Source organism: Pleuronectes platessa, chromosome 4, assembly GCF_947347685.1.
Source record: "Pleuronectes platessa chromosome 4, fPlePla1.1, whole genome shotgun sequence".
NCBI classification, from domain to species: Eukaryota; Metazoa; Chordata; class Actinopteri; order Pleuronectiformes; family Pleuronectidae; genus Pleuronectes; species Pleuronectes platessa.
The window spans coordinates 25,217,087-25,243,379 of record NC_070629.1 but is presented as its reverse complement, the minus strand read 5'-3'; the positions used below and the strand labels follow the sequence as shown (position 1 = coordinate 25,243,379).

General features: G+C 42.9%; 3 protein-coding genes across 5 annotated transcripts; all 3 read left to right on the top strand.

Moving 5' to 3' along the window:
- Positions 1-786: 786 nt before the first annotated feature.
- On the top strand, positions 787-11,824 carry LOC128438969 (zinc finger protein 462). 2 transcript variants are annotated; one of them, XM_053421758.1, is made up of 11 exons: positions 787-917; positions 1,183-1,240; positions 1,351-6,281; positions 6,375-6,601; positions 6,937-7,055; positions 7,202-7,336; positions 7,454-7,697; positions 8,125-8,267; positions 8,362-8,585; positions 9,103-10,282; positions 11,073-11,824. In XM_053421758.1, the coding sequence occupies exons 2-11, from the start codon at positions 1,231-1,233 to the stop codon at positions 11,213-11,215; spliced, it is 7,356 nt and encodes a 2,451-aa protein (XP_053277733.1). In that variant the 5' UTR covers positions 787-917; positions 1,183-1,230; the 3' UTR covers positions 11,216-11,824. The 2 variants fall into 2 exon arrangements, with proteins under 2 accessions (XP_053277733.1, XP_053277734.1); XM_053421759.1 differs by lacking the exon at positions 1,183-1,240.
- A 558-nt stretch (positions 11,825-12,382) lies between these two features.
- Positions 12,383-18,815, top strand: mfsd10 (major facilitator superfamily domain containing 10). Of its 2 annotated transcripts, none has more exons than XM_053421756.1 (13): positions 12,383-12,651; positions 13,853-14,034; positions 14,561-14,657; positions 14,771-14,874; positions 15,036-15,194; positions 15,299-15,490; positions 16,116-16,218; positions 16,324-16,435; positions 16,508-16,616; positions 16,716-16,806; positions 17,542-17,589; positions 17,683-17,772; positions 17,986-18,815. In XM_053421756.1, exons 2-13 carry the CDS (start codon positions 13,879-13,881, stop codon positions 18,087-18,089), a joined length of 1,365 nt encoding a protein of 454 aa, XP_053277731.1. In that variant the 5' UTR covers positions 12,383-12,651; positions 13,853-13,878; the 3' UTR covers positions 18,090-18,815. The 2 variants fall into 2 exon arrangements, with proteins under 2 accessions (XP_053277731.1, XP_053277732.1); XM_053421757.1 differs by lacking the exon at positions 12,383-12,651 and adding an exon at positions 12,702-12,957.
- Positions 18,816-19,982: 1,167 nt separating this feature from the next.
- LOC128438967 (selenocysteine insertion sequence-binding protein 2) lies at positions 19,983-26,211 on the top strand. The gene is made up of 18 exons (XM_053421755.1): positions 19,983-20,191; positions 21,171-21,286; positions 21,389-21,530; positions 21,621-21,696; positions 21,782-21,996; positions 22,082-22,166; positions 22,251-22,348; positions 22,502-22,648; positions 22,727-22,816; positions 22,977-23,078; positions 23,189-23,309; positions 23,450-23,616; positions 23,716-23,842; positions 23,959-24,136; positions 24,252-24,472; positions 24,619-24,773; positions 24,872-25,067; positions 25,237-26,211. The coding sequence occupies exons 1-18, from the start codon at positions 20,183-20,185 to the stop codon at positions 25,362-25,364; spliced, it is 2,373 nt and encodes a 790-aa protein (XP_053277730.1). The 5' UTR covers positions 19,983-20,182; the 3' UTR covers positions 25,365-26,211.
- Positions 26,212-26,293: the final 82 nt, after the last annotated feature.

Sequence of the window (26,293 nt, the reverse complement as noted above, 5' to 3'; positions counted from 1 at the left end):
GGAATTATTTTATTTTATTTATATTATTCAAATTTCCGTGGATTTCCTGTCTTAATAATAATAATAATGATCCTCATAATGATAATTCTGACGAAATATTATCGTGAAAAGAACCAAAGAATCCTCAAAATAGAAGAGAAATAAGATTTTTGATGACCCACTAAACACATATCTGAATAAACAGTACGTTCACGATCAATTTGTTTGGCTCATAAATAATATTGCCTTGATTTTATACTATTGTATTACTCATACTTACTGTTATTTTATTAACAAAATGAATCTTTATTAGACTGAAAGTTGAATGAATGGGATTTCTTACAGATTTGATAAATGGAAACAGAAAGTAATCTCAAAGGTGGGAACTTCCGGTTAAAGCTTCCTCTGATTTCAGAATTAATGTAAGCGTGCTTTTCATATATATAAATATATATCTGCAATGTTATTGAATATATCAACTGCTTGATTAATCAAGTAATGATAATCAACACGATATCAGTTGGATATTATTCTTTCGACTTTTAATTACATTATGAGGTAGGGCTGTATTTATGCAAATTATTTTGTTGTTTCTATGAAAAACTTTTTTATTTTTCATTAGTTTAAATGCATGGTTAGAATGAATTGAAACTTTTCCTCCAACAGTTCAATTCACATTTTTATGTTTGTTATTTCACGATGCCCAGACCTTTGCAAGCGCCTGCCTTTGATTTTATTTTGAAGAGTGGGCGGAAGTGCAGTTGCAGGACATTGAGGATTCGCTGCAGCACCGGAAGCGGGGAGAGCGCTAGTCGCGGGAAAAATGGCGGAAACGTGCGGTGTGTTCATGTTTCCCACATCACCGCCTGTAAAAATCACATCATAAACCTCCGCCTGGGTGTGTCCGTCTGCGTGAGGGGGCACGGTGTGTAGCAGCGGTGAGTTGTGTGTCTTGTTTGCTCTTTTGTTCTCCCTCGGTTGTGTCGTTGTTATTCTCCTCTCCAGTTGGTTTCCTGTTGAACTAAGTTCCCGACGTCTTCAGTTGTTCTCCTCATAGTTGTTGCTGTTGTTCATTGGAATTTACTGAAATACTTGAAAAGGAAAAGTGCATTTCTTCTTGTTAGTGTTTCATCCTTGCAAGCATCTGCAGAAACTACCTATTTGAACATTCATTTTGAACTTAACGTGTTATTTAAACCGCAGCAGCAAAACGGTTTGTAGAGAACGATCTGGCTGTAGGAGGGATGCACGATGCAAAAAGGTATTTATCACTTTCAGCTTTTGTGTTAAAGTGTTGACTCAGGGCAGTGATTTGGATCAAGTGGAGTATTTGATGTTGTCTCTTTGCACCCCCCCCCCCCCCCTACTCAGGTTCCATGAGCCTTGCCATCCCATGCCACACAATGCCCAGGCAGCCTGCCCCTGAAGAGTCCCCCGTCAAGTCCTTCTGCTGCAGTAACTGCTCCCTCGTCTTCCCCTCCAAGATCTCCCTGTTTCAGCACGTGACCTTTGAGCACGGCTCGGTGTCTGACGAGGACGAGGACGGCGCTGAAAGCAACAGGCTGGAAAGTATTTATTTATGTCACAGCTGTGGTTTTGTAGCTCGTGGCCAGCGGGAGTTAAAGGAACATGAGAAGCAGTGTGGTAAGAAGCCGGAGAGTCAAGATCCGACCGGGAATCCTGTCGTTCCCGGAAGCCACAAGAGTGTAAAAGGAGCAGTCATGTCTACCTCAAAATCTTCAACATGCATGCTTTACTCGTCAAAAGATCTGAAAACGTACAAGGGGCCGCTGCAAATGCAAACGATCACTAAATTCTTAACAGCAGCACCTCGACCTGCCTCGGTGAAGCCGGCCGAGAGCCCGGTGTCCCCGAGCGGCACCACAGGAGCCCTGCTTCTGCAGCAGTCTCCCTCAGACCTCAGCCCAAACAGCAGTGGTGTGTTTAAGGTCACCGCCAAGTCCACGATTGATATGTCGTGCGCCCCTCCTAATCACTGCATGGTGGATAATCACTTTTTAATATCCGAGTTGAGATCTCACAAGCCCAAGGAGCAATCCGATGACCCAGTTTATGAAAACAGCAAGAAGAGGAGCAGCCGGGGACACCAGGACAGTCAACCGGCTAAAAAAGCTAAGATGGACGAAGAGGAGACACAACTCCCAGGGAGCAAGGACCCAAGTAAACAACCGCCCGGCAGCACTGACTTCTCTTTTGAAATTAGCGACGATGAACAAGAAAGGAAGTTAAAGCTCTCCAAAAGAGACGTGGAAATCCCAAACACTTATTTTTGTAAACACTGTGACTACAGTGACGCTGTCATCAGACTCATGTCCTTCCATTACCAGAGCGACCACCCTTACATAAGATGTAGCGCCACGTACGTTCAGGATCCCAGTGACCAGAGCGTCACCTTCCGCTGCCTGGAGTGTCCCGTTGAGTTTTTAGCCGAAGCCCACCTCCAGAAACACTACACTGAAAAACACCCAGACGCCCCCAAAGTATTCATGATGCATTCGTGTGACCTGGTTTACAAATGTTTTGTGTGTAAGTTCATCAGTAATGAATTGATAGCCCTGACAGAACATTACAAAGAGGAGCACCCGACACATAAAGCGGACGATTCCTTGCTGTACTGCAAATACACAGCGCCTGTGATCCAAGAGGGATCGTCAGAGTTGAACACGTGTAGGAAAACACACAGCCCAGGAACATCGGGGGGGATTTCTCCCAAGAACGCGGATGCACAACCTGAAGAAATCAGAAATGTCCCCTCGCCCCTACACACCAGCTCCAGTGGAGAGGATGTGGTTTTGTATCATTGCAGCAGCTGCATATTTAGTCATAAGTCAGCAGTCGGTATGCATGTCCACTACCAGAGAAAACATCCAGAAGAAATGGTCACAATCAATAAAATCAAACAGTCGGCTTCTGTCTCATCGCAAACAACATCCCAGGAGACAGCTGAGAGTTCATCGAGTGTAACGGAGAACTCTGTCCCCCTAAAGGACGACTCCGGTTCCCCCGAAACGGAAAGAAGCAAAGCTGAGGTGTCGGTGCAGAAGCTTTCATCGCCTCTAACGTCTCCGAGGAACAGAACAGACACTTCTAAGACTCATTCCGAGTCTCCCAAAATAGAGAAAGTGAAACCTGAAGCGGACGTAAAGAAAACAAAGACAACACCTAGCAAATGGAACAGGGAGCTGTCGTCTGGAATCGAAGGCTCATCCCCCGGCTCAGTCGACAAAATGTTTTACTGCCAGTTCTGCACCTTTTCAAATACCAACATCAGGAGCGTCGTTGCTCATCACAACATGAATCACGCTGAGCAGGGACTTACAGGCACGGAGGAGGTCTGGTGGTATAACAACAAGCTGCAAAAGAAGAAACTGCAAAGTGAAGCCGAGACCTCAACAAGTGCCGCGTCCCCTCATTCCAAATCCAGTGAAAGAGTCGAGGGGTGGAAGGAAAGAAAACGTCGGAATGAAGAAGCTACCTCCAAGACGGAAGTGAATCCCTATGAACGTGTGGAAGACTTGTTTTACTGTCAACTGTGCAACCTCGCAAATGTCAGTTCAAAGGGAATTAAGAACCATCAAGCCAAAACTCACAAGCACCTGACTACCAAGAATGAACCCATCCTTAAACACACAGCTCTGATCCGTGCTGAAATCAAACAGTCTCACACGAAGGACTCCTCCTCCTCCTCGTCGTCTTATCGTCTACCTCTGCCGCTCATGAACGAAGGCGACATGGACTGTTTCTTCTGCCACTTTTGCAACTACAGACATAATTCCGTCCCCCAAGTCGTGAGACATTACATCAGCAGACATCCTGGGTTTGTGGTTAAGAACCACCAAGTCCTGCAATACACTGCTACGCTGCTCAAGCAGATGGAGGAGTCGCACCCGGAAACGTCCGCAAGCCGAGGAGACAGTCAGGAGAAAGTGACTACAAATAAAAAGGTAAAAACCCTGGCTAAGAGCTCGTCGGCGTCGGCCCCACAGACACAGAGGACCCTTAAGTGCTACAGATGCACATTCAGCTGTCAGTACGTGAATGTGCTGAGGACGCACATGCTGAAGGTGCACAAGACAAATCGCAGGACAACGGATATTCTAAGAGTGTGTTATAAACAAGGGATGTTGGAGACGGGCTTTCACTGCGACAGGTGTGTTTTCTCCCACAAGAGTGCAGCAGTGGTGTTTCAGCACAGCCAGGAGCAACACCCCAAACGTAAAGTGAGTCTCGAGTACGTCTCCACCAGGTTGTACGTCGGCCCCGACTCATTTGTTCCTCAACGGAAAGGAAAGCATAAAAAGGCCCCCACCGCTGTGGGCCTCGTGAGTGATGGTGATGGGAGAACTGGACAAAGTGAGACCAAGATGTTTTCGTGCCAAGTGTGCTCATTTAAAGGAAGCTCAATGTCCAGTATCACACGCCACTGCTGTGCTGTGCATCCCTGGTCCTTGAAAGACGACGGCACCATCATCACCAGCAAGAAGCCAAGGCCCCAGGTGGTGGAAGACCACACAGAAATTCCAGAATCCTTCGACAGCTACCAAGCTCCTCTTGGAGACGGCGACTCGCCCGATTCCTCCGATGAAGCTGCAGATTGTTCCAACTGGTTCAAGTGCAAACACTGCACTGCATGGTTTAGTACCTGGCACGGTCTCAACACTCACAGTGGAATGAAACACCCAGACGCTAAAATCGATGGGACAGCACACGTGCATGTCTTCAAATGTCCACATTGTACGTACATCCACGCCAGCTATCATGGAGTCTTAACCCACTGCCAGATGAGCCATCCTGACTCTGAGTCCAGTGCAGACAGTCATTTCATGGATGAAGTGCATCTACGCAGCTGGAACCGCTCTTTGACTAAAAAAGGCTCGGGTGACACTAAAAGAATCAACGGCTACATGTGTGAAGCTTGTCCTCAAATCAGTGCAACTCAGGAGAAGCTGAACAGGCACTGTGAGAGAGAGCATATCAAGACCCACCCGAGCCCTGATCCCGACACCGCGCACAAACCGTCCGCTGTGAGAAAACTACGCCAACCTAACACCCACAGCTCTCTAGGATCAGTGTCCAAAGCTTCTGTCCTGCAGAAGAAGAAGTATCCAGTGTTGAAGTGCCAGCTGTGCAGTTATAAGTGCAGCACAAAAATTGGGCTCAGTCGCCACATGCACGTGAACCACAGGCATTCGTCTTATTCACAGTTTAAGGATTGTGTGTTCAAGTGTGTCTTGTGTCCGAAGTCGTACTTCACAAAAAGGCACCTTGCACGCCATTATACTGTTAAACATGGAAAGCTCTCCCTCGCAAAACACTTTACACCACTGTACCCGAAGCTCACAGCGCTAACGGCCCCGGACACGTCTGAGTCGAGCGCAACAGTAGAAGACGCAAATATATTAGTGTATAAGTGTCCGTCCTGTCCCTATGTGAACGCTAGCTACCATGGAACGCTCACTCACTGCCAGATGATGCATCCTGCTATCGTAGTCAGAGCAGACAGACTTCAAACGGACACAATACTCGAAAGCCAAATGGTCCATAGTTGGTCGGGGAAAGGTTCAAAGCATAAAGGGTTCGCGTGTAAGACATGTCCACTGATTTATGCATCGTTGACACAACTGAAAGTCCACAGTGTGAAGAGCCACAGACAGGCCCGACCCGCAGCTTCTGAACTTTCAGCTGAGACTGAAAGTGAGAAGCAGCCTGATCACGGCTCAGGGGGCTCGACAGCCGAGGTTTCCTCTATAAAAATGGAATCATCCCCGGTGAATGTCACAAACACCGACCACGATCAACAGCCAGGCTCTCCTGACACCCTTCACCTGTCCCTGGAAAACAAGGACATGCTGTACGAGTGTGACCTGTGTGCCTACACAGGAATATGTAGGAAGTACCTGCACTGTCACTACAAAAACATGCACAAGATGGATACATCCAGCATATCCAAGCAGCTGCAGAAGTACAACAAGCGTTACAAATACATGCCCAGAGTTCCATCTGACGAAAGGGTTCGATGTAAGAAGTGTCCACAGCTAGTGTTTCAAACATCTCAGCTGCTCATCATCCACTACACCAACTTTCACAGCTCCAACTTTAAAATGGACTTTACAGTGATAAAGCGAAGAACAAAAAAGAACCCGGGACTCTTCAAGTGTGACCACTGCAGCAAACACATAGTAGGAACCAGGAAGCTGTGTCACCACCTGGAACGCCATGAAGAGATGAAGACAAGGGCATCAGGGGCCGAGATGACAACACCAGCGGCCCCAGCCAATGAAGTAGGTTCCCTCTGCCCACAGGAGCCGGTTCGTTCATTGTCATCTTTCATCCTCACTTGTAAGTTGACGATCGTTGCTGTGTTTGATTTTCAGATCAGTCGACAAGACGAGCCGCCCACGTTAGAACCCGTGCAGGACCTGACTCATTGGAACGTGACGCCAGTGAAGGAAGAGGAATCGATGGAGGACAAACGCACCTGCCAACAGTGTGGACGCTCGTTCATGTCCCTGAAGGGTTTGCGCTCACATGAGCGCAGCCACGCAGCGCTGGCGGCCATCATGAAAATTGACAAGCTGTCTTCCTCACTACTGAAGCACAAGTAAGAATGAAGTTTGGTGGGTCAGTCCCCGTGTTAGGTTTGTAAAAGTAAAAGAGGAGGAATACTTTCATTTGATCTGCTTATATATAAAATGACTGCTCATGTATATCACACACTACTCACATTTAAATTGCTTTACAGAGGTAATTAATACTGTAATTTGTAATTAATACAATCAAATATATCAATATTTTAACAGTTTGATTAACACAGAATTGTTAGTATTGTCTTCTACAGTACGATATTAACATTATACAAATGTGATGTCCTTTACGTCCAGAACTGTTGAGGAGCTGTTTGTGATTATCTGGATTATGTGTTTTTAATCTCTACAGCATAGATGAATACTTCCTCTTCAAAGCTGGGACCCTCCGGCCGTTCCTCTGCAACTTCTGCCCCTTCCGGACGACTGTGCTCGGCCTGTGGAGGAGTCATTTTATCAGGAAACATCAAGGTGAGAATCCCCTTGTCAATAATTTACAATTACAGCATTATACAGATGTATTAATTGTTGTTAGATATTTGTATATATATTGCTTGAGATATTTCATTTAGTGTTTTGTCTTTCTTTCCCTGTCTGTGTTGCTGCTGGATGTTCAGATGTGTTCATGAATGAAGTGGAGACTGGAAACGAAGACGAGGAGAACTCTCAGAGAAACAACCAGGATCCTCCTCAATCATCAGAGGAGAACAGCAACTCGCCCGAACCTGACGAAGAAGATGAAATAGCTGAAAGCAAGTCCTCCCTCTTATGTTATATAAACCACATACCTGTCCAAATGGATATAAAATACACACACCTGTTGCTTTGGTTGTCGCACTGACAGTCTGTGGTTTGTTGTCGTGTGACAGGATCAATGTACCTGGAGCCTCCAGATGTGCAGCGGCAGCTGAACCACTACAACTTGATGGCGCAGACTGGACGTGCAGCCAAAGCCGAGGTGCAAGGGACCAAGTTACCAGAGAGCTGTTTGCTCCACTGTGAGCTCTGCAGCTTCAGCACCGGACACCTTTCCAGTGTGAGACGACATTACTTAAACCGCCACGGGAAGAAGATCCTCAAGTGTAAGGACTGTGAGTTCTTCACTGCGTTAAGGTGAGTCACAGCCAACACCAGGATTTCTCTTTATGTAAAAAATAACGTTTAAGGAAAACCACTGTAATTTCTCTTTTTTTCTGCATAACTTTTCAAAGCACAAAATTAGATTTAGAAAAGGGAGCTTTCACAAATATGATCTCCTGGGAGAAGGCATCCCACAGACGAGGCCATCAAGGAAGTTTGGTTGCATCCAAAGTGCATCTATTTTAGAAAAGATGAATGGATTGAGTTAGTGTAACGGCCGAAACTCTGGTTGTTCATTGAAGTGTTTGACATCCAAGATATTCTTCAATTTAATAACTGAGCAAAATAAGGTCATGTCCCGGCAACACTGTAGTAATCAAATGTTTCCATCAAATAATTATCGATATAAAACACAGATAGTAAATCATGTATTGAGCCTGGTTGTTCTACCTTTTATCAGGAAAACCCTTGAGTTGCACATGGAGGCCGGTCACTCTACATTTCAGTCCGAGCCGACCCACATGAGGGACCTGCGCTGCCCGCTCTGCCTCTACCAGACCAGGAACAAGAATAACATGATTGATCACATCGTCCTCCATCGTGGTAAGATAGACACTGGACACGACCCATCATTCCCAGTGCCCTAAAATCCTAATTTCAGATTGATCAAATTTTTTTCTATCGTCTCCCCTTTCAGAGGAGCGTGTCGTGCCGATAGAGGTGCGTCGCCCGAAGCTGTCCCGCTACCTCCAGGGCATCGTCTTCCGCTGTCACAAATGCACCTTCTCCTGCGGCAGTGCTGAGAACCTGAGTTTGCACATAACCAAGCACGATGACGTGAAACCCTACAAGTGTCGACTGTGCTACTTCGACTGCACTCAGCTGAGCGAGCTGGAGGCGCACCTGAGCGATAAGCATCAGGTGAGGATTTGTCTCAGAAGCGGCCGGAATTCCTTTGTGTCTGTAATGAGACATTGTCCACTGTGAATGTACAGGAATTTTAGAAATGAGAGGAGGAACACAGGCAGCTTCTTTGTTTCAGAAGGACCGGACCCTGTGGGCAAATCTGTTGCTTGAATGAAAGAAAGTTTTGTTACGTAAAGTTTAAAAAATGTATAAAGCCAAATGTTACTTTAAGTTCAACCATAAATGAAAGCAGTAACTCTTGGTGTTTGAATATTTGAGTCATTTAACACCAGCTGCTGTAACTCTCTTTAGTCAAATGAGGGAAATGAGCTCCCCTCAGAAACAGCTCTTAAAACCATCTTTAAAAAAAGTCTAAAAGGCCTTAAAAAGTTATCTTATCTTAAATATGTTTTGGTCTTCGCACTCAGAACACTACTTCAATTGCACTTTTTGTTTTTGAAGATGGATGTGGTAGAAAAAGGTAAATTTGTTCTTTTCTAAGTTTGAATTTACTTTTTTTTCTTTTATACAGGTTGAGAGGAACCATGAGCTTGTGGGTCAGGTCAGCCTTGATCAGCTAGAGGCACAGGATGGTAGGATGGCAGAAGAGGAGGAGGAAGAAGAAGGAGAAGAAGAAGAAGAGAAGGAGGAGCCGTTATCAAACTCCGAGCAGCACAACAGCACGGGGGAGGATGTGAAAATCCGGTTGGTCCCAGGCTGCAAGGACGTTAAACAAGAATCACTGGTTGCGGACCCGGCAGAAGATAACCTTCCGGAGAAAGTTACACAACAGTTGAAGGATACGTGTCTGAAGCATGAGCAGGAGACAAGTGGACAGACGATCAAACCTACAGTGGAAAATAATGTCAGGAAAGGAAACACCTCAGAGTCTGAGGAAAGCGACGGCTCAGAGAGAGAGAGGCAGACTAACGAGAACCAAGCCCAACTCCAAGTGAGAGGTAGTGAGGACAGCAGCGTAATGTCCACACGCCAAAGAGAGGAGGCAGCCGAGAGAGACTCTGCAACATGTGATGAGATGGTGGACAAAATAGAGTCCAAGTTAAGTTTGAGGACGCTGCAGCACAGAACGTCAGCCATTGAGTCGAGAGCAGAAGACGAAATACTGCGTCACATCCTGGTGCTGGATGAGGACGGCAGCGTCCACAAGACGCACAACAAGGCAGAACACGAGAGGATGGTTAAGAAAGACCAGAGCCTGGAGACCAAGGTTCTAGATAATGTCCTCAGTGAGCTGCTGGACGAGGAGCGTTCAATGTCTTTAGCCCATAAAATGAAAACTAAATGTGATTCAGAGGCAAAGACGAGTCACACGCAGGGAAATAACCTCAGGAGTCGGGAGGATTTGAAATGTGGAAGTCCTTCCCGAACGCCTCTTCCAGTCTGTGACCAACTGAACGAGGAGAGCTCAGGTTTTTCATTAACACAATGCAAAGAGGAACGAGTGACCAAACAGGAACACGTTGAGGAGCCATCGGACCCGTACGGAGACATGCCAGTCCTTGAGAATGAATATCTGAAGGAGACATCGCACCCGCAAGACGGCTGCAAGGAGGAAGAGGAGGATGAGCTCGAGCAGCGGCAGGACAAAGGAGATGAAGCGATGACTGAAGACAACGAGAGCGGACTCAAAGATCGGGAACATGAGGAGGGCGACGGGACGGAGGAGGCCAACAGTCCACGTGTGGGCAAAAGTAAGAATTGAAATGAATCACAATAAATCGAGGGAAGTCCAACACAAACTCTGTGTTTTCTGTGTTTTCAGACAACGTTGAAACGATTGTGTAACTACGTAACAATGGGAGTTATATAATTTTGAATGGTGAAAACCGATTGTGTCTTGAAAATGTAAAGAAAATAAGATGGCACTCAACATAGATCTCCCATACGGTCCCTGTATGAAGCCACATTGAAATCTGTAAGATCCAGATTTCTATTTGGATCTGCACTCAGGAATCAGTCCCCTAATCCCTGGGAACACCCTGTGAAAAAGTTCAAACAGTGTTAGAGAAAGTGGTGGGAAGAGATTCCTGGATCCCTCCACAGAATGTTTGTATTTTTTTTCTTGGCCCATGTCACATGCTTCCACCAAGTTCTGTGGAAATCTGTCCAGTAGTTTTTGCTTTATCCTGCTGACCAGCAAACAAACAAATGGACTGGGGAGAGAACATGACTATCGTGGCAGAAGTTAAACCACAGATTTCATTCATAAGTTTGCATCAGTTTTATAATGGCTTTGATTATTTCGACTCAATACCAATCATGTCAACAGATAGTAGGAAAAAAAATTGCGATAACCAGGACAATATTGATCGAACATTGTTAAAATGAAAAAACCTCTCGCCCCGAAGAAATCTTTACCCCCTGAAAATCGTAGTTTTCTGACACATTGACTAATTGTTTCATTAATTATGATTGGAAAAACTGTGCTGTATCAATTGTCCATTGTGACACCAGTCTAAACTCATTTCTCTTGCTTCTCAGGTGGGGTCACAGCTGCAGGAGGAGCTTCTGAAGTCCCTTGTCCCTCAGTCACAGGAAATAAACTTTACACTTGTGAACTCTGTGGACGAAACCTCGTGAGCGGCTCGGACTTGAAGCGTCACATAATGAGACATGGAATATAACCGTTTTCATGACATTGCAGACGTCAAGACTCAGCACCCATTGTTGCTTTTTGATGACGGCGGTTAGATTGTGTTAGTTTGAACTATCCTGTCCCCTAACGTTACTATGTATTTGTAAACAACTTGTTAACTACTTAATTTTTCATGTTTTGTAGATTTTTTTAAACTTTTTTTAATGATCTCGTTTTATTCTACAACTGTTATTTAGTAGGATTGCTTTGTTGTTTTGTCCTCTTCAATAAATACAACTTCAGAATTTAGGTGGTGACAGATAATGTGACACAGTTAAATTCGTCTTATTACAGGATACACAACAAATAAATAACTCATGCACAGATCCCCATTTAAGTGACAGGAGATATTAAATATGTTACAGCTGTAAAAAACATGCAAAAAATCTCTATACTGTGAACTTTTGTTCCAAATAAACGTATACCTCATCGCTTGTCAATCTGGATATCCCATTTAGGGTCGCGCAGGGGTCGGAGCCAATCCCATTTGACATGGGGCAAAAAGGAGAAGTACAAACTGGGCAGGTCACCAGTCCATCACAGGGCTGCAAACCGAGAAAAACAATTATCCACCAAGACCAGTGATTAACAACCCAATTAATGTGATAAATAAGCCAGTCCTTAAATCAAGATAATGCTCATATCAATAGAGAGATTTTTCCTCCTGAGTGAGGTTTGTGGTTTTATACTGTTCTTTATGAGCAGAGAATGGACGAGGAAGATCATTAATGTGTAACTTCATCTGTGTTTGTCTGTTTGAATGCAGGATTACCTTGAAACTTGTTGGAAGGCCATTGGCCGGGGAAGAGTTCATTACATTTTGGTTCTGATCCAGATAAAGGAGTAGATCTATGGATTTATTTTTTACTGCATTTGTATAGACATTAAATTCTTAAAGAATAACTCTTTAATTGATCTTGAGGAAAGAAAAACAATCAGGCAAATTTAGAGGACTGGTATTTATGAGTGTGTGCAATTATATCCCCATAAAAATCCGGATCTAGTGAATCTAAAAGTGGCTTCTTAAGGTGTTTGTTGATGGAAGACTTTTCTCATCTAGTTTTTCATACATGTTGATAATAAAAAAACCTGAAGGAGAGTGGAGTGTGTAAAGTACGAGCTGACTTGAACGCAGCAGTGTGCGCTAGTTGCGTAAGTTACGACACTTCTTGTGTTCTGGCTGTAAGAGGACACCGCTTCCTGGTGTGGACCGATCACACTGATCTGATGAGGGAGGAGAGGGTGATCCGATCGAGTCCGAGCAGAAACTGCGAGTTGAACTAGTTCCACGTGTTTCTGATGCTTCGCTCTGAGAATGTCTGCAAAGGAGAGAAGAGGAGGGAGGTGATGAAGAGGAGTCTCAGTCTCTGGATCGATCTGAGGAAGCCACTTCTATAGAAACAGTTTTTCAAGACCAACCTTCAGGTAGGAGGTGTTTCTCTCACGAGCGCCTTTAGCGAACTGTTTGATACGAGTCCATTGAAGGAGGAGTTTTGTGCAGAAAAAGTTTCCTCTTGAGTTTATTTCCCGGAGCAGTTTCCTCATCTCCTGCCTGGTGATGACTCACTGTGAGCAGATGCAGTAAATCATCCTCATGGCATGTTCACTGGAAACACATCCACCGCTGTAAACGTGTATTTCTACCACGTTGCTGGTACTTTAAAAACGAGTATTTTTACTGGGACAAGCAGAAATATAACTATTGCATTCAAGAGTTGAAGTACCAAAAAGGTAGATATGTTATAAATGCCTACTATATGTATATATATAGAAATTACATGTTTTTTTCTTTTTGGGACATATTTCAAACTAAAAAGTAAATCCAGCCTTCAGATAAATGTGCTTATGTTAAAAGTATATTTTATAGGATTTTCATTGTGAAGTGTTGACTCAAGTAAAAGTACCTTGAATGTGTGAATATCCTGAATTATTCTCCAACATTCTCAGTCATGTAATGAAGTAACTTTTCCTCAAGTACTTTACTTGAGTGTTTCACAACAAATAAAATTTTCTTCTTCTTCTTAATTGAGAAGCTAATAACTGTGTTTTATATTCCACTGTATTTATGTGATATATACGACTCATGGTGATACACCTTATAAGATGCAACACAATGTTAAACCAGTGTCTCTCATTCTATCTGCTGGTGGCTCCTCACAATAACCCACTGTCTGTCTGGAGCTGCTTCTCGTGTTTCAGATGTCAGATAATGTCCTGGAACCAAATTAATTAAGTTTTCATTTCTCAGCCCCTCAGATTTGTCTTGTGTCTTTCCAGTTATTTACAGGGAAATTGAGAAGTTGTTGAGCTTCCATTCAATTCCAGTTAATAATAATCCTCACCTGCAGCCAACAAACAAGTCAACAAACTCCGAGAAGAAAGCTACAAATAACGGAGAACCAATCATTTCCCTATTTAGTGAATCTTCCATGTTAGTTTGAGATAATGTGGTGAGTTTGATCTGAATCATACTTTGTGCTCCAGGAAACTTTCAAGGAAAATCATAAGGAAGTGAAACACCTGTAAAGTGCAGCTGTGATTCTCTCAAGGCTTCACTTGTTCCTGCTGCTCGAGATAAGAGGTGAGGGATTACTGGAACTGTAACGTGTTCACGTCCTCTGCACAGGAACAGTCAGAGAGAAGACAGGACTCATGATGTCGGACGTTAAACCAGCTGAAGAGGACGGCGGCGCGTTCTCCTCAAAGATCATCAAGGTGGTGTTTGTCATCCTGCTGCTGGACCTGCTGGGATTCACCTTGATTCTCCCTCTGCTGCCCTCCATTCTGGATCACTACGCACAAACAGGGGTCAGTGGTTTTTGTTTTTAAGCAATACCCTATTCTCTGTTCGCAGACATAATAATAACACACTGAAATTACAGGTTTATGCTTGTGCAACCTGTAATTTCAACAAAGCACAGACTATGTGCACACAGACAAAACTATAGACAAACAAGAAGGAGATGAGTTTTTCAATTATTTCTCTATTTTCTCTCTCTTTGAAAAATGTAAATAAAAAAAACAAAAAAATATATACATTATTATAATTGCTTGGTTCTTTGAATAAAAATGTGTATTTAAAAAAAATGTAATAATATACTATGTTGAATAATACTTTAAAAACAAATTGTAGACTATTGTCCTCTCCACGCTGTGTGTTCCCTCTGCTCACGGTTAATTCAAACGAGCGTCATTTGGTGCATCATGTGATCTCCTAATTTTCATGGCAGATTAGATTAGCATCATTGGGCTGTTTGTGCTGACTCATGCTGAATCGACCTCTTTCCTGCTTTTCATTTTGTGTGTTTTTCCCGTGTGTTTCCCTGGCGTGCAGGATGTTGTGTACCAGTCTCTGCAGAGCATTGTGGACTGGTTCAGGGACGTGGTTGGGATTCCTATGGAGAAGAAATACAACAGTGTCCTGTTTGGAGGTATATTAAACTGATTTCACTGGAACTAGGATCAAGTAAAAGGGGGAAACATAGGGATTCATTCCTGGATATTGTTTTGTTTTTATTTGCATGCTGATTATGTTGCTCTGCAGGTCTGATCGGATCCCTGTTTTCGCTGCTGCAGTTCCTGTCATCACCATTAACAGGCGCTCTGTCAGACCGTCATGGCAGACGACCCCTGCTCATACTTACCACAGTGAGTAAAGCACCAAATCTAATGACTTTAAGACTATAAATCTCAGTATTCTTTAGTGTAACAATGTTATCATTATTCATTGAGTCACTCTCTGGCCACTGTTTGTGTAAGAAAACGACTGTTGGGGTCTGACAGGGTGCTGTGTGTTCCTTGTGTTCCAGGTGGGGCTGATTTCCTCCTATGCCGTGTGGGCAGTTTCCCGGAGCTTCAGCATGTTCCTTTTGTTCCGGGTGATTGGGGGAATCTGCAAGGGTAACGTCAGCCTCTGCACCGCCATCGTGGCCGACTTGCCTTGCCCCAAAGCACGCAACAGAGGAATGGTATGCACACGCATTTCTTTGGCGTTACCTCATATTGCTGATAACACGCTTAAGCTTTTGTCTTAAAATGTGAGAAAAATTAAGATGTATTTTGTCGGGAACAGGCCATGATTGGTGTCGCCTTCTCCTTGGGCTTCACCGTGGGGCCTCTGATGGGCGCCTACTTCGCCCTCAGGTCCAGAACCACAGGAAGTGTCTTCTACCTCGCTCCAGCTCTGCTCGCCTTGGCCTTCAGTGTGGCTGATGTGCTCTTTATCTGGCTCATGCTGCCGGAGACGCTCACGAAGGACGTCAAGGTCAGCTGCAGAAAGATTCACACTGACACTAAAAAGAATCACACATTATATACAGAGCTGCTGTTTCTGTTTGGTAGACTCTAGACTCTAGAAATCTACAATCTAGAGTGGTAGCCAATGGAAGAACAGCTAAAGCAAAGAAATCTTCTTTTTTTATCAGTTTGAGAAATGAACCAAGTGATCCTATCAAACATATTCTGAAGAAGTCTTTTAAGAAGTGCAATTAGCATTTTAAGCTACAGAAAAAAATCTGGTTCCACATTTTGTCGTTTGAAAAAAAGACATTTCTAGACCTTGTGAACTCGGTATCTCAGGAAATCTTCCAGGGAATTCTTTCAAATTTGCGACAAACCTTTATTTGGATTAATGGATGAACTGATAATATATTGGTGGTCAAAAGTCAAAGGTAAAGTGCACTGGATGGCAGAAGCATACAATACAGTTCTAGTTCATTTTGACTTTTGTACTATACTGTGCTCTAGCCTCTGTGGTATCTTGTTGCCCTGTTTGTTTCAAGCGTTAATTACTTTACACATATCCAGCTTCTATTTTTTTGTTGAGCATAAAAGCAAATCAGTTCTTCTCTATTCTATTTTATTATTAAGTTTTTTGTTCCACCCCACAGGCTTCGTCTTCAGGGCTCGGGGACTCCAGGAACCTCCTGAACCCGTTATCTTTGTTCCGTTTTTCAGCTGTTACCCAGACAAAAGATCCCCCTTCAAAAGAGAGTGAGTAGTGCACACACTGGATTCCTGTGTGCTCTCATTGGGACAGCTTTTGAAGCATGATTAAACCCTGGCACGCTGACAGAAGGTTGGGATGTCTCTCTACAGGAATGCAGAGGCTTCAAGTGCTGGGCCTCGTTTACTTCTGCTACCTCTTCCTGTTCTCTGGTCTGGAGTTCACGCTGAGTTTTCTGACTCACCAGCGCTTCCAGTTCACAAGGTACGAACTTGTTGTGTTCTTTCTCAGGCGTAGTGAATGAAGTGCACTAACCCTGTGTTGTCTTCTCCACAGTATGCAGCAGGGAAAGATGTTCTTCTTCATTGGCGTCATCATGGCTTTGATTCAGGGGGGATACGCTCGTAGAATAAAACCCGGGCAACATATCAAAGCAGTCCGTGTGGTAGGAGCCTTCAGGACATGTGAAAACATACATGTGTTGATGAGACATGAGGCTGCAGCACCATTGTCCTCCCTACTGAACTGTATTTCTTGTTTCTAGGCAATAATCACACTAATTCCAGCATTTATCCTCATCGGGTTATCATGGAATATGATCATGCTGTACGTGGGCTTGGCCTTCTACGCGTTTGGTGAGTTGTGTTGACGTTCACTCCGCTGAAATGGAAAATGATAATTATACATGACTGATAAACAGTGAAAGATGAAAAGAGGAGAAAATCCCCCAAGGCCAGAAAGAATTATAAAACCAAAACACATAGTCAATGTTAAAGACTTCAACGTGAGAATTTGAATTTTTAGCATCAACAGAAGAAATAGTGTCTTCTCTGCCTGACCCCTTTATAACTCCCAGGTCCTATGCCGTAATATGTTGTCTTTTCAAATCAACCTGGTATGTATAAATAATATATAATATATTTTAATACCACAAATCTTAAATCATTTACCTGAAGGGGCTTTACAATCTGCCTTTAGATACAGAAAAGGAAAAACTTCCAAACCAGTAAATTCTTTGTACATTAACCACAATAGCAGCAGAGCAAAATAATAAAATGTATACGACTTTTATACTTTATTTGAATATTCTAAGTATATATTTTATTTCGACTGTGCTTTAACTACTCTATTATGTCATTTTTATAGCCATGATGTATCTCAAGAGAGTTTCTGGTCAAATAAAAGTGAGATAAAAGTAAAAGAAAAACACCTGTATATCATACATGTGGATCACAGTTGTTATGAAGCAGGATATTATCTACAATGTAAGGTGTGAATGTTACTAAAGCTTGAAACTAACTTCATCGGAAGGATTTATTCATTTTGTGAAATAGAAAATTAAACGTTTTATATTTCTCCTTCTGTTGCAGCGGCTGCGATAGTAGTTCCCTGCTTGTCGACGCTTGTTTCTGACCACGGTGAGCCTCTTGTTATTTCTAAATGATTTAAACTCACAAACCATTATGATTAGGATATAAATTTGCTAATCCCTGCTGTGGATGTAACTCCAGGCTCGGCCAGTCAGAAAGGCACAGTGATGGGGATCCTGCGTAGCTTGGGCGCCTTGGCCAGAGCTCTGGGACCAGTCGTATCATCGTCTGGTGAGAAAACTTTGCAGATATGTTTCTAAAACACTAATATTTAGTCCTCCTGTGAAATCAAACATTTAAATATCTGGATTAATCTTTTTTCTTATGTGTCAAATTCTTTCATATTTGAGACACAAACCTTTTTGAAACAGCACCATTTAAATTGTTTGCTGCCTTTGCATTTCTTCACGGTGTGCTTGTGTAACTGTGGTGTTTGCTTCACAGTTTACTGGATATCTGGAGCACAGACCTGTTTCCTCATCACGTCGGCCTCTTTCATCGTCCCACTCGTCCTCCTGAGCAGAGCCGCGAGGCAGAAGGAGGAGTGAGCAGCAAGAAGACTTTATAAAGAGGTGATGGCAGAGACATCCTCGTGTTTTGCTGCCTAAACGAATGTAATGATGTTTACATCTGCTGGGAGATCAAGCACTAAGTTATTATTTCATGGGGAGATGTTTGGTACGCCTGCTACGCTGCTGCCTCAGAATCAGTTCACGAAACACAATAATGCAAGAAGATGATGCAAGAGCCAAAACCAAAGGGGGGTCCAGAGCGAGGGAGGACGCTCATTAACTGAGAAATGAATGGACTTCATGCTTTTTACTGTATGTGCTCATGTAGACCTGTGAATATTAGGCACTGCTTGAGCCAGGGTGTCAAATATATAGATAATTTTATATCATACTAAGTGATAGTATGAAAAGGTTCTCGGTACTGCGACTTAACTGAAGTGGCAGACAGTAATTTAGCGCATTTACTCAATTACAAATTTTTATGTACTTTATTTTAGTATTTCCATTTTATAAAAAAAAAATATCTACTACATGTATATATATTGTACTTCATAACATGTTGAGTGCCAAAGTTTGCATTAGAGATTATGATTTAGCTCTAGAATATTGTGCATTTTTATAAAGTATAATGTATTTCACCTCTACAGCGACAGCATTTAAATATTGTTTAATGAATGAATGATTGATTGGATTCATTTTCTTTTGATACTTGTACTGTTTATTTTACACTGATCAAAAATTTAATGCAACATTTTTCTCGTACTTTGAAATGTGTGGCTTGATTTAATTGGAAATATACACAAATGAAGCTTATAAAAAAATTATGAAACAATACAAATACTGAAACCCTCCAAGAGACAGAGCCACTACATAATGTACCTTTTTTTTTTTCAATTACAAAGAGCAAATTGATTAACCGTGTATTATTATACCTGGTTGAATCATGGTCATAAGTAATCTTAACTTTATTCAAGTAAACTAAATAAAAATAAAATGTACGTTTTCAAATGTTGACATTGTAATCTGGCATGAGGCTTTGGGCTCTAAACACATTTCCAGTGGCTAAACCAGTTAATTTGGAGGTCAAACTTCATTGCAGGGGACTATACTACAGTTAGTAGGCAAGTGGAAGTTGGAGCAGGCTTTAAATGGATAGTTATGAGGGTATTAACTGTTTCATATGCATTTGTTCACATTTACCATATTCTCAGAACTCAGCCATTAAATTGTTTGTACAATGCCAAAAACTATAAAACCCCATGAAGTTTTTAAATAGTAAATCAGTTTTTTATAATAGAGTTATTATGTTTAACTCTTGCCCTGTACAACAAAACTAAACTAAGACTCCTACCGAGTCTTGCATGAATTTCAGGTCATAACATTTTTGGGTTGTATCTCCAGCCTTTATGCACCTGGTGGGAGATGCTTTTAAAATGTCCGGCGACAAAGGAAAAGAGTGAAGTCGTGTTCGCTGTAACAGAAAGGTGCACGCTCCCACACTGTTGCTGGAATAACTGATCCATGAAGAACCTATCATGGGGATGGATGCTTTTATATGTACAAGATGAAGTTTGGAAACTCTGTATGCCTCTCTGCAAACAACAACAACACCCAACACATTAAGATACATTATAATCAATGTAGTTGAGGGTCAAAATTAACATTTCGACCCTCAATGGATGAGTGCAATAGCCAATGAACATATTTAAATAATAAATTCATACAAAGTTTAGGGACAATTCAAGAGTTAAATAATTATTTAATAATAATAATTGAGCTGTATATTGTTAAGCAGCCAGGAGCAGTTCATCAAAGTTCGGGCCCTAATAAAAACATAAACACTTTGTCAGGTTGAGGCCTCTGTGGGGATTGATGTGTAGAACGCGGGTGACACCAATAGGGGTCGCTGTGGGCTCCGCTCGCCTCACACTACGTAAACATCAACTGTTGCCTTCAGGGTCCGGGAGCTGCCTCCGTGCTAACAGGTTGTTAGCTGTTAGCCCGGCGAGCTAACGCGATGTTGGCGCAGGTAAACGCGGCACCGTCTCTTCTGGGAATTTGACAACACGCGGAAGATCCGGAGAACATGTGGAAACGTGACCGCGTCTAGGAAGTAATCTGACAGAAAAATGGAGAAGGTACGAAATGCAGCGTCTCGGGTTTGTTGTAGCAAGTTAGCCTGCGATGCTAACGTGTGCCAGTGCAAGTAGCTCACCCCAAAGCTAACTTTGTTTATTAAAAGCAAAGTTTAGCTGTGTGTGTAGATGATGCTTATGAAGTCTCAGCTGCTTCCACCAAACTATCGAGCTGCTGGTGGAGACAGTTTATAAAACACGTAAGAATCAGGAGTTCGAACTGTTTGGCTGGATGTCAACTCAACGAGCTAACAGTCAGCTAAGTTGTCTAATCAGAGATCTGAGCTCTGCACATGTCACCGAGTGTAGTGAGAGTCCAGAGCCGGGATCAAGTGATCACATCACGGGGGTGAAGCGTCAGTTGTTCCACACGGTTCCACTTAACGCTCAATAACTTGGCTGTCAAAGGTCGCATTTAACACTCAGCACTTCAGCACATGTTTGCATATGAGGAAAACAAAAACCTGCTATTAGGTATGTAATGTAGTTGTTTATATTACTGTTATTATTGTGATGATTATGGTGAATAAGATAATTGCATAGGTACGTCTCTAATAGGAGGATCTTTTAACTTGATAAAGGTCCACAACAGCAGTTTTCAGATCTCTGAGTCCTTTAGATTTTTTTCCTTTTAATATAAATATATACATTTTCACCATAGAGATCAAAATTGAGTCAGTCTAGTCTTTGGCAAAGGGTCGGCTACATTGGATGTAGAACAAGGAAATGAATTTGGGATAGCAAATACTCGATTCATTTCCTCCCCTGACTTAAATTACACTCCACAGGAAACATGCAACCAACACTAAGTAAATGTAACTCCTTAAGATCATCTTTAAGATCATAATTATCAGTAAAACAAACATAATGCAAGAGGACCTCTCTCTGAATGAAGCAATGAATAAATAAATAAGGTTGTGTTTGTTCCAAAGGGGGAGACACTGTCAAGCTAAATAACTGCGTTGTGTTTTTGTTTGTCCAGCCTTTTGACCCTGAACCCCAGAGGAGACCGATGAAGGAGCCTGCTGAGTCTCACACAGCTTCATCGCCCCGTCTGATTTTACCAAATCCTTATGTGTCTGGCCATATTTCAAAGGGGTAAGAAATGAATGCCAGTAATTGAGCGGACCTCATGGCCTGGGCAACGTTTGTAAAAGATTCAGATTCTTGTACTTCGTGTAAAATGTTGGATCTCTTCAGGAACCCCGCAGGTCTGAGCCCAAAGGCAGCAAGAAGAGGAGACGTCCCAAGGAATCATGGCTACAACAACAGTCGGCGTGTTGGAGACACCAGTGATGATTTGCTATGGAGAGACAGGTCTACACGGGATCCACAAGCAAAGGTATCTTTCATTCTAAGTACCAAAAAACTAAGTAAAACACACTACTTATTTAATTAAATTCATTTCGATGATTTGTATCCGTCTCTAAAGGCATCAAGAAGCAACAATGGTTCCTCAGGTCAAAGCAGAGTCATGGACAAGAGCACAACGGATGCACAGAGAAGAGGTATTAATCACAAAGTAAATCACATCATATTTTTCAAAACGTTTTTGTTTTACAAGAGTAAAAGAGTTTTCTAATGGATCCGCAGGTTTTAGAGGAACCAGATCTGCCACGAACTCTGCAGGGACGTCAAAACCAGCACAGACCAACTTGGTCCCATTTGAAGTGAAGATGGCGGATTTCCCAGAGCTGGCTGGTTTTCCACCAAGCAGAGCACCCCCCTCTCTTCTTCAGAAAGAGCGCTGGGGTCCAGTTCCTCCGCCCGTGAGCCCTCAAACGCAACCGCCTGCATCTACCTGGAAGGTGAGCTCACTGACCAGTCAGATATGTTACTGTGTCGTTGTGGTTATACTCATGAACTACATGCTGTACTGATACTTTTGAACAGTCTGGCAGGAGACGATCCCCAACACGGCCTGATCGCCAACAAAAAGACATCAATGTAAAACCAGATCCCCCTGCCATCCCAGCAGGTAGGGTGAAACTTCTTGATGTCACACGATTATAAAGCAAAGTCAATAGCATTTCCGAGATGTATCATTGTTTTTTGTGAACAGATCAGCCAGGTGTGGCATCCTGGGCTAATGTCGCCTCTCAGCCTCCGAAGAAAATCGTCCTCATAGAAGAAAAGACAATCACTAGCAGCCGCAAGCAGGTTAATTCATAATAATAATAATAATAATATGGTTTTAAAATATAATACACTATTCCAGCCCTCACCTATCAAGGACCATTCTACTCTGTGCTCCCTCCTCTCTTCAACTGACTTCTGACAATGTTTTCTCTTCCCCTTTTTGCATTTGGTCAGATGGAGGAAAACGCGGCAGCGCAGGAGGAGGGCACTGCTGGGAAGAAGAGGCGCAAGAAAAAGAAGAAGAGAGCTAAAGGTGCTGATGAAGAGGAAGAAGTGGAGTTTGAAGAGCTTACAATTTATCAGGAGCCTCCAAAGTTTGAGGTGAATACAGTTATTTTAAACTAAATGGAGATTAATATTAAATATTGGATGGAAGATGATTTTTCTTTGTCTTGTCAGGATGAAGAGGAGTTTCCAGGTTTGACTCCTGCTCTGACTCGGACCGACAGATTCTTAAGCAGCAGCAATGCAGCTAAGCTATGCAACGAGGTATATTTATCCTTTTGAGATGTTTTCACATATAAGTTATAATATTGTGTGGTTATAATGGGGGTGGAGCTTACACATTTCTTCATGTGGAGTCAATGGATTGTCATTAAAATATTTTAGATGGAGTTTAATTTGCTAAATCTATGTTCCCTTTGTTAAGGAAAACCAAAGAATTGGAGGTCAGCACCTGGCTGCTGACCAGAACAAGGAAAAGTCTAATACAGCAAAGACTCAGTCCACAGAGACCACTAAGAAAGGACAGGTTAGTTATTTAAGCTTCCATTCGATTCATTTGTCCTTTAATATCATCCAGGGAAAGCCTGTTATTTACTCCTGTTATTGTTTTTTGGATTTTCTAAAACAACTGAAAAGGTGTCTGGGAAGAAAAGCAAAGTTCCTGTTCAGCTGGACATCGGGAACATGTTGGCCGCCCTGGAAAAGAAGCAGCAATCTCAAAAAGCCAAGCAAGATGCCAAACCTGTCATTCTCTCAGGTGGGTCATCGATGAATTCTTCATTTGTCTTGATCTTGATGATCATAATTCAGTAAGACATACTTGCAGATCTAGATCTGTTGATACAATATTTAAAATTAAGCCATGAATAAGTTTCTTTTAAAACGTTCTTTTTAAAGTTGGCGGGGGACTACCTGTTGTCCAGAAGCAGGGGTCCATCCAGAAGAAGCCGCCCTGGCAGCAGGGTCAGGTCGCACACAATCCTCTGGACTCCACCTGCCCACTGGTGAAGAAAGGAAAGCAGAGAGAGGTGCCCAAAGCCAAGAAACCCACTCCTCTCAAAAAGGTTAGTCCACTCACCTCAAAACAAACACAGATGGGTTACATTTTATAGAAATGTATTTCAGCAGATCAACCTTTTATCATCATGTTTCTGTGTCATCAGGTCATTTTGAAGGAAAGGGAGGAGAGGAAGCACAAGCGTCTGCTGGAGGAGAGAGGTCTGGTTTCTGAGGATGAGCTCAAACCTGTTACTGATGCAGATGAAGAGCAGTGCGACATAAACATCACAGGTCAGAGCAAGCGGGTGAAAAAAACGGGACATAATCAAGTCCTATGGTTATCACAGCTGCAAGTAGATTAAGTAAATCGTTGATTTTGAATGTATTTTGTGCTTCTAAAATCTCAGATGAGGTCGGGAGTCCTACAGAGGATCTGGACGATCAGTCTGAATTGATTGGCACAAACCTGGTGGTGAGCGAATGTGAAGAGGAGAATGAAAAGGAGGAAACAGTCGAGCAGCAAACCACCTCACCTGTGCCCTGCGCAGTCAGTCGGCCCAAAATCCACAGCAGGAAGTTCAGAGAGTAAGACTGTAGAAGCATCCTTACCCTGGTTCAAGTTTAAATCTTTGTCGTGTGTTCATTGTGTATTCATTGTGTTGACCCACGTGTTGATTGAAATCTTTATCGTTTGTGGCAGCTACTGCAGCCAGATGCTGAGCAAAGATGTGGATGAGTGTGTGACGACGCTGCTGAAGGAGCTGGTCCGGTTCCAGGACCGCCTGTACCAGAAGGACCCGATGAAGGCCCGCATGAAGAGACGCATCGTGATGGGGCTCCGGGAGGTCCTGAAGCACCTCAAGCTCAGGAAGGTCAAATGCGTCGTCATCTCCCCAAACTGTGAACGCATCCAAGCCAAAGGTATTGTGTCCTCGTGGTTAAGAGTCTCACAGAGTTTGATCAAAGCAAATATTGTGAGAGCTATACATTTATCAAGAACAGGACTAGTTTTCAAATTGAGCTCTTACAAAGTTTAAACCTGGGAGCTCAACTGTCACCTTCCACAGGCGGCCTGGACGAGGCGCTGCACAACATCATCGACACGTGTCGTGAGCAGGGGGTTCCCTTTGTGTTTGGGCTCTCCAGGAAAGCTTTGGGTCGCTGCGTCAACAAGGCGGTGCCAGTCAGCCTGGTGGGCATCTTCAACTATGATGGTGCACAGGTCAGGTTTAATTCACACAAATCACTATAAAAAATTGATGTAACATGAATTAAGCTTTGATGAATTAAATATATGGATATGGTTTGTCTTTCCTGCAGGACCACTACCACAAGATGATCGAGTTGTCGTCTGAGGCCCGGAGAGCTTATGAGGTGATGGTTTCAAGTCTGGAGCAGAGCGACCAGGCCGAGGCCGAACAGGCAGCGAACAGTGAGGAAGAGCTGCAGATCAGCAGCATGGCTGGGGAGGCTGAGCCCAGTCCTGAGAGAACACATCCAGAGGACCCAGAATACAGTGAGTTACTGGTTATACAATGTGATCCCAGGACATAAAACCAAGAGAACGATTACATTGTGTGATTTGATCAAATAGTTCAATAAGACAAGAATCGGTTGATACCACAAGTTCAGCATTTATAGTTGAATACAAATTAAATAATAATCTTGTATTTTTCTTCCTCCAGTAACGATTTGGAAGAAGATGTTGCAGAAGGAGTACAACCACAAATATTTGAACTTTGAGGAGCAGCTCAGCTCCTTGTGTTTGGACAGTGAATGTACAGAAAACCCTGAAGAAGATGTGAAGAGTTGACAGTGGTGAAACCCTCTGTGCCTAAAAAGAGAAAAGAGAACCCACACGTGCTGATCACCAGCAAAGAATAAACGAGGATGGACTAAATTTCCCATTCAGAATAACTGCAGCACATGAAACGTCTGCTGCAGCAGAGCTCAACCTGAGGGACTTGTCAGGAAATTTATAATTTTGCTAATATTGGCATTGAATCTTGTTTATTTTTTTCTTAATGACTAGAGTAATATTTTTGTGTTTGAGTTTAAGACAAATGGGCAAATCTGTGTATATAAAAGATGTGTGTGTGTGAGGGTGTTTCTAAACTGGAAATGAACCACTGAGACACTAGGACCAAAGCTGTCACTTGAAAAATATCCCACAATATGAATTATGTGTGTAGAATATGAACAGCCTAAGGAATAATCAGTGATCACTTTGTTTTAGCCATTGTGTTGCAGCTTTTGATTCTTTATGAACTACCTTAAGTTAATCGACAGGAACACTAGAGAAATAAGTGGAGACGATGTGAGAGAGGAAGGAGGACATCCACAGATGCTCTGCAGCCGGGCTCGGGTCTGCATCTTGTACAGGCTGAAATATGGATCAGTGAGATTTATTATTTGTGAAATTATGCTTTGTTTATATCCCTCTGTAAAACTGCAGGAAAATACACCTCAGGGAATTTAAGTTTGTGAATATAGAGCAGATTAAAAAAACAATTAGAAACCAAGCACTCAAAGTAACCACACATGAAACGCTTGACACTTTAATTTCTTGTATTTGCTTTTGGGAGAATCTTTAAATAAGTGAGTGTACATTGTTTTGTCACTTTTCAAACATGGACACACAGCATGTGTCAAACCTGTCACTAACTGCTGTGGTGTGTGGGTTTGTGACACAGCTTGTGGTCCTGTATAACTTCCATGTTGCACTCAGTGTTGTTACTTTCA

Coding starts and splice junctions, on each gene's coding strand:
- LOC128438969 (XM_053421758.1), top strand. Junction 7,337..7,453: donor AGAAGATGAAATAGCTGAAA/GCAAGTCCTCCC, acceptor GTCGTGTGACAG/GATCAATGTACCTGGAGCCT. Junction 10,283..11,072: donor CAGTCCACGTGTGGGCAAAA/GTAAGAATTGAA, acceptor CTTGCTTCTCAG/GTGGGGTCACAGCTGCAGGA.
- mfsd10 (XM_053421756.1), top strand. CDS start 13,879: ATGATGTCGGACGTTAAACCAGCTGAAGAGGACGGCGGCGCGTTCTCC. Junction 16,219..16,323: donor AGATCCCCCTTCAAAAGAGA/GTGAGTAGTGCA, acceptor GTCTCTCTACAG/GAATGCAGAGGCTTCAAGTG. Junction 16,617..16,715: donor ATATCAAAGCAGTCCGTGTG/GTAGGAGCCTTC, acceptor TCTTGTTTCTAG/GCAATAATCACACTAATTCC.
- LOC128438967 (XM_053421755.1), top strand. Junction 23,079..23,188: donor AGACCACTAAGAAAGGACAG/GTTAGTTATTTA, acceptor ACAACTGAAAAG/GTGTCTGGGAAGAAAAGCAA. Junction 23,310..23,449: donor CAAACCTGTCATTCTCTCAG/GTGGGTCATCGA, acceptor TTCTTTTTAAAG/TTGGCGGGGGACTACCTGTT.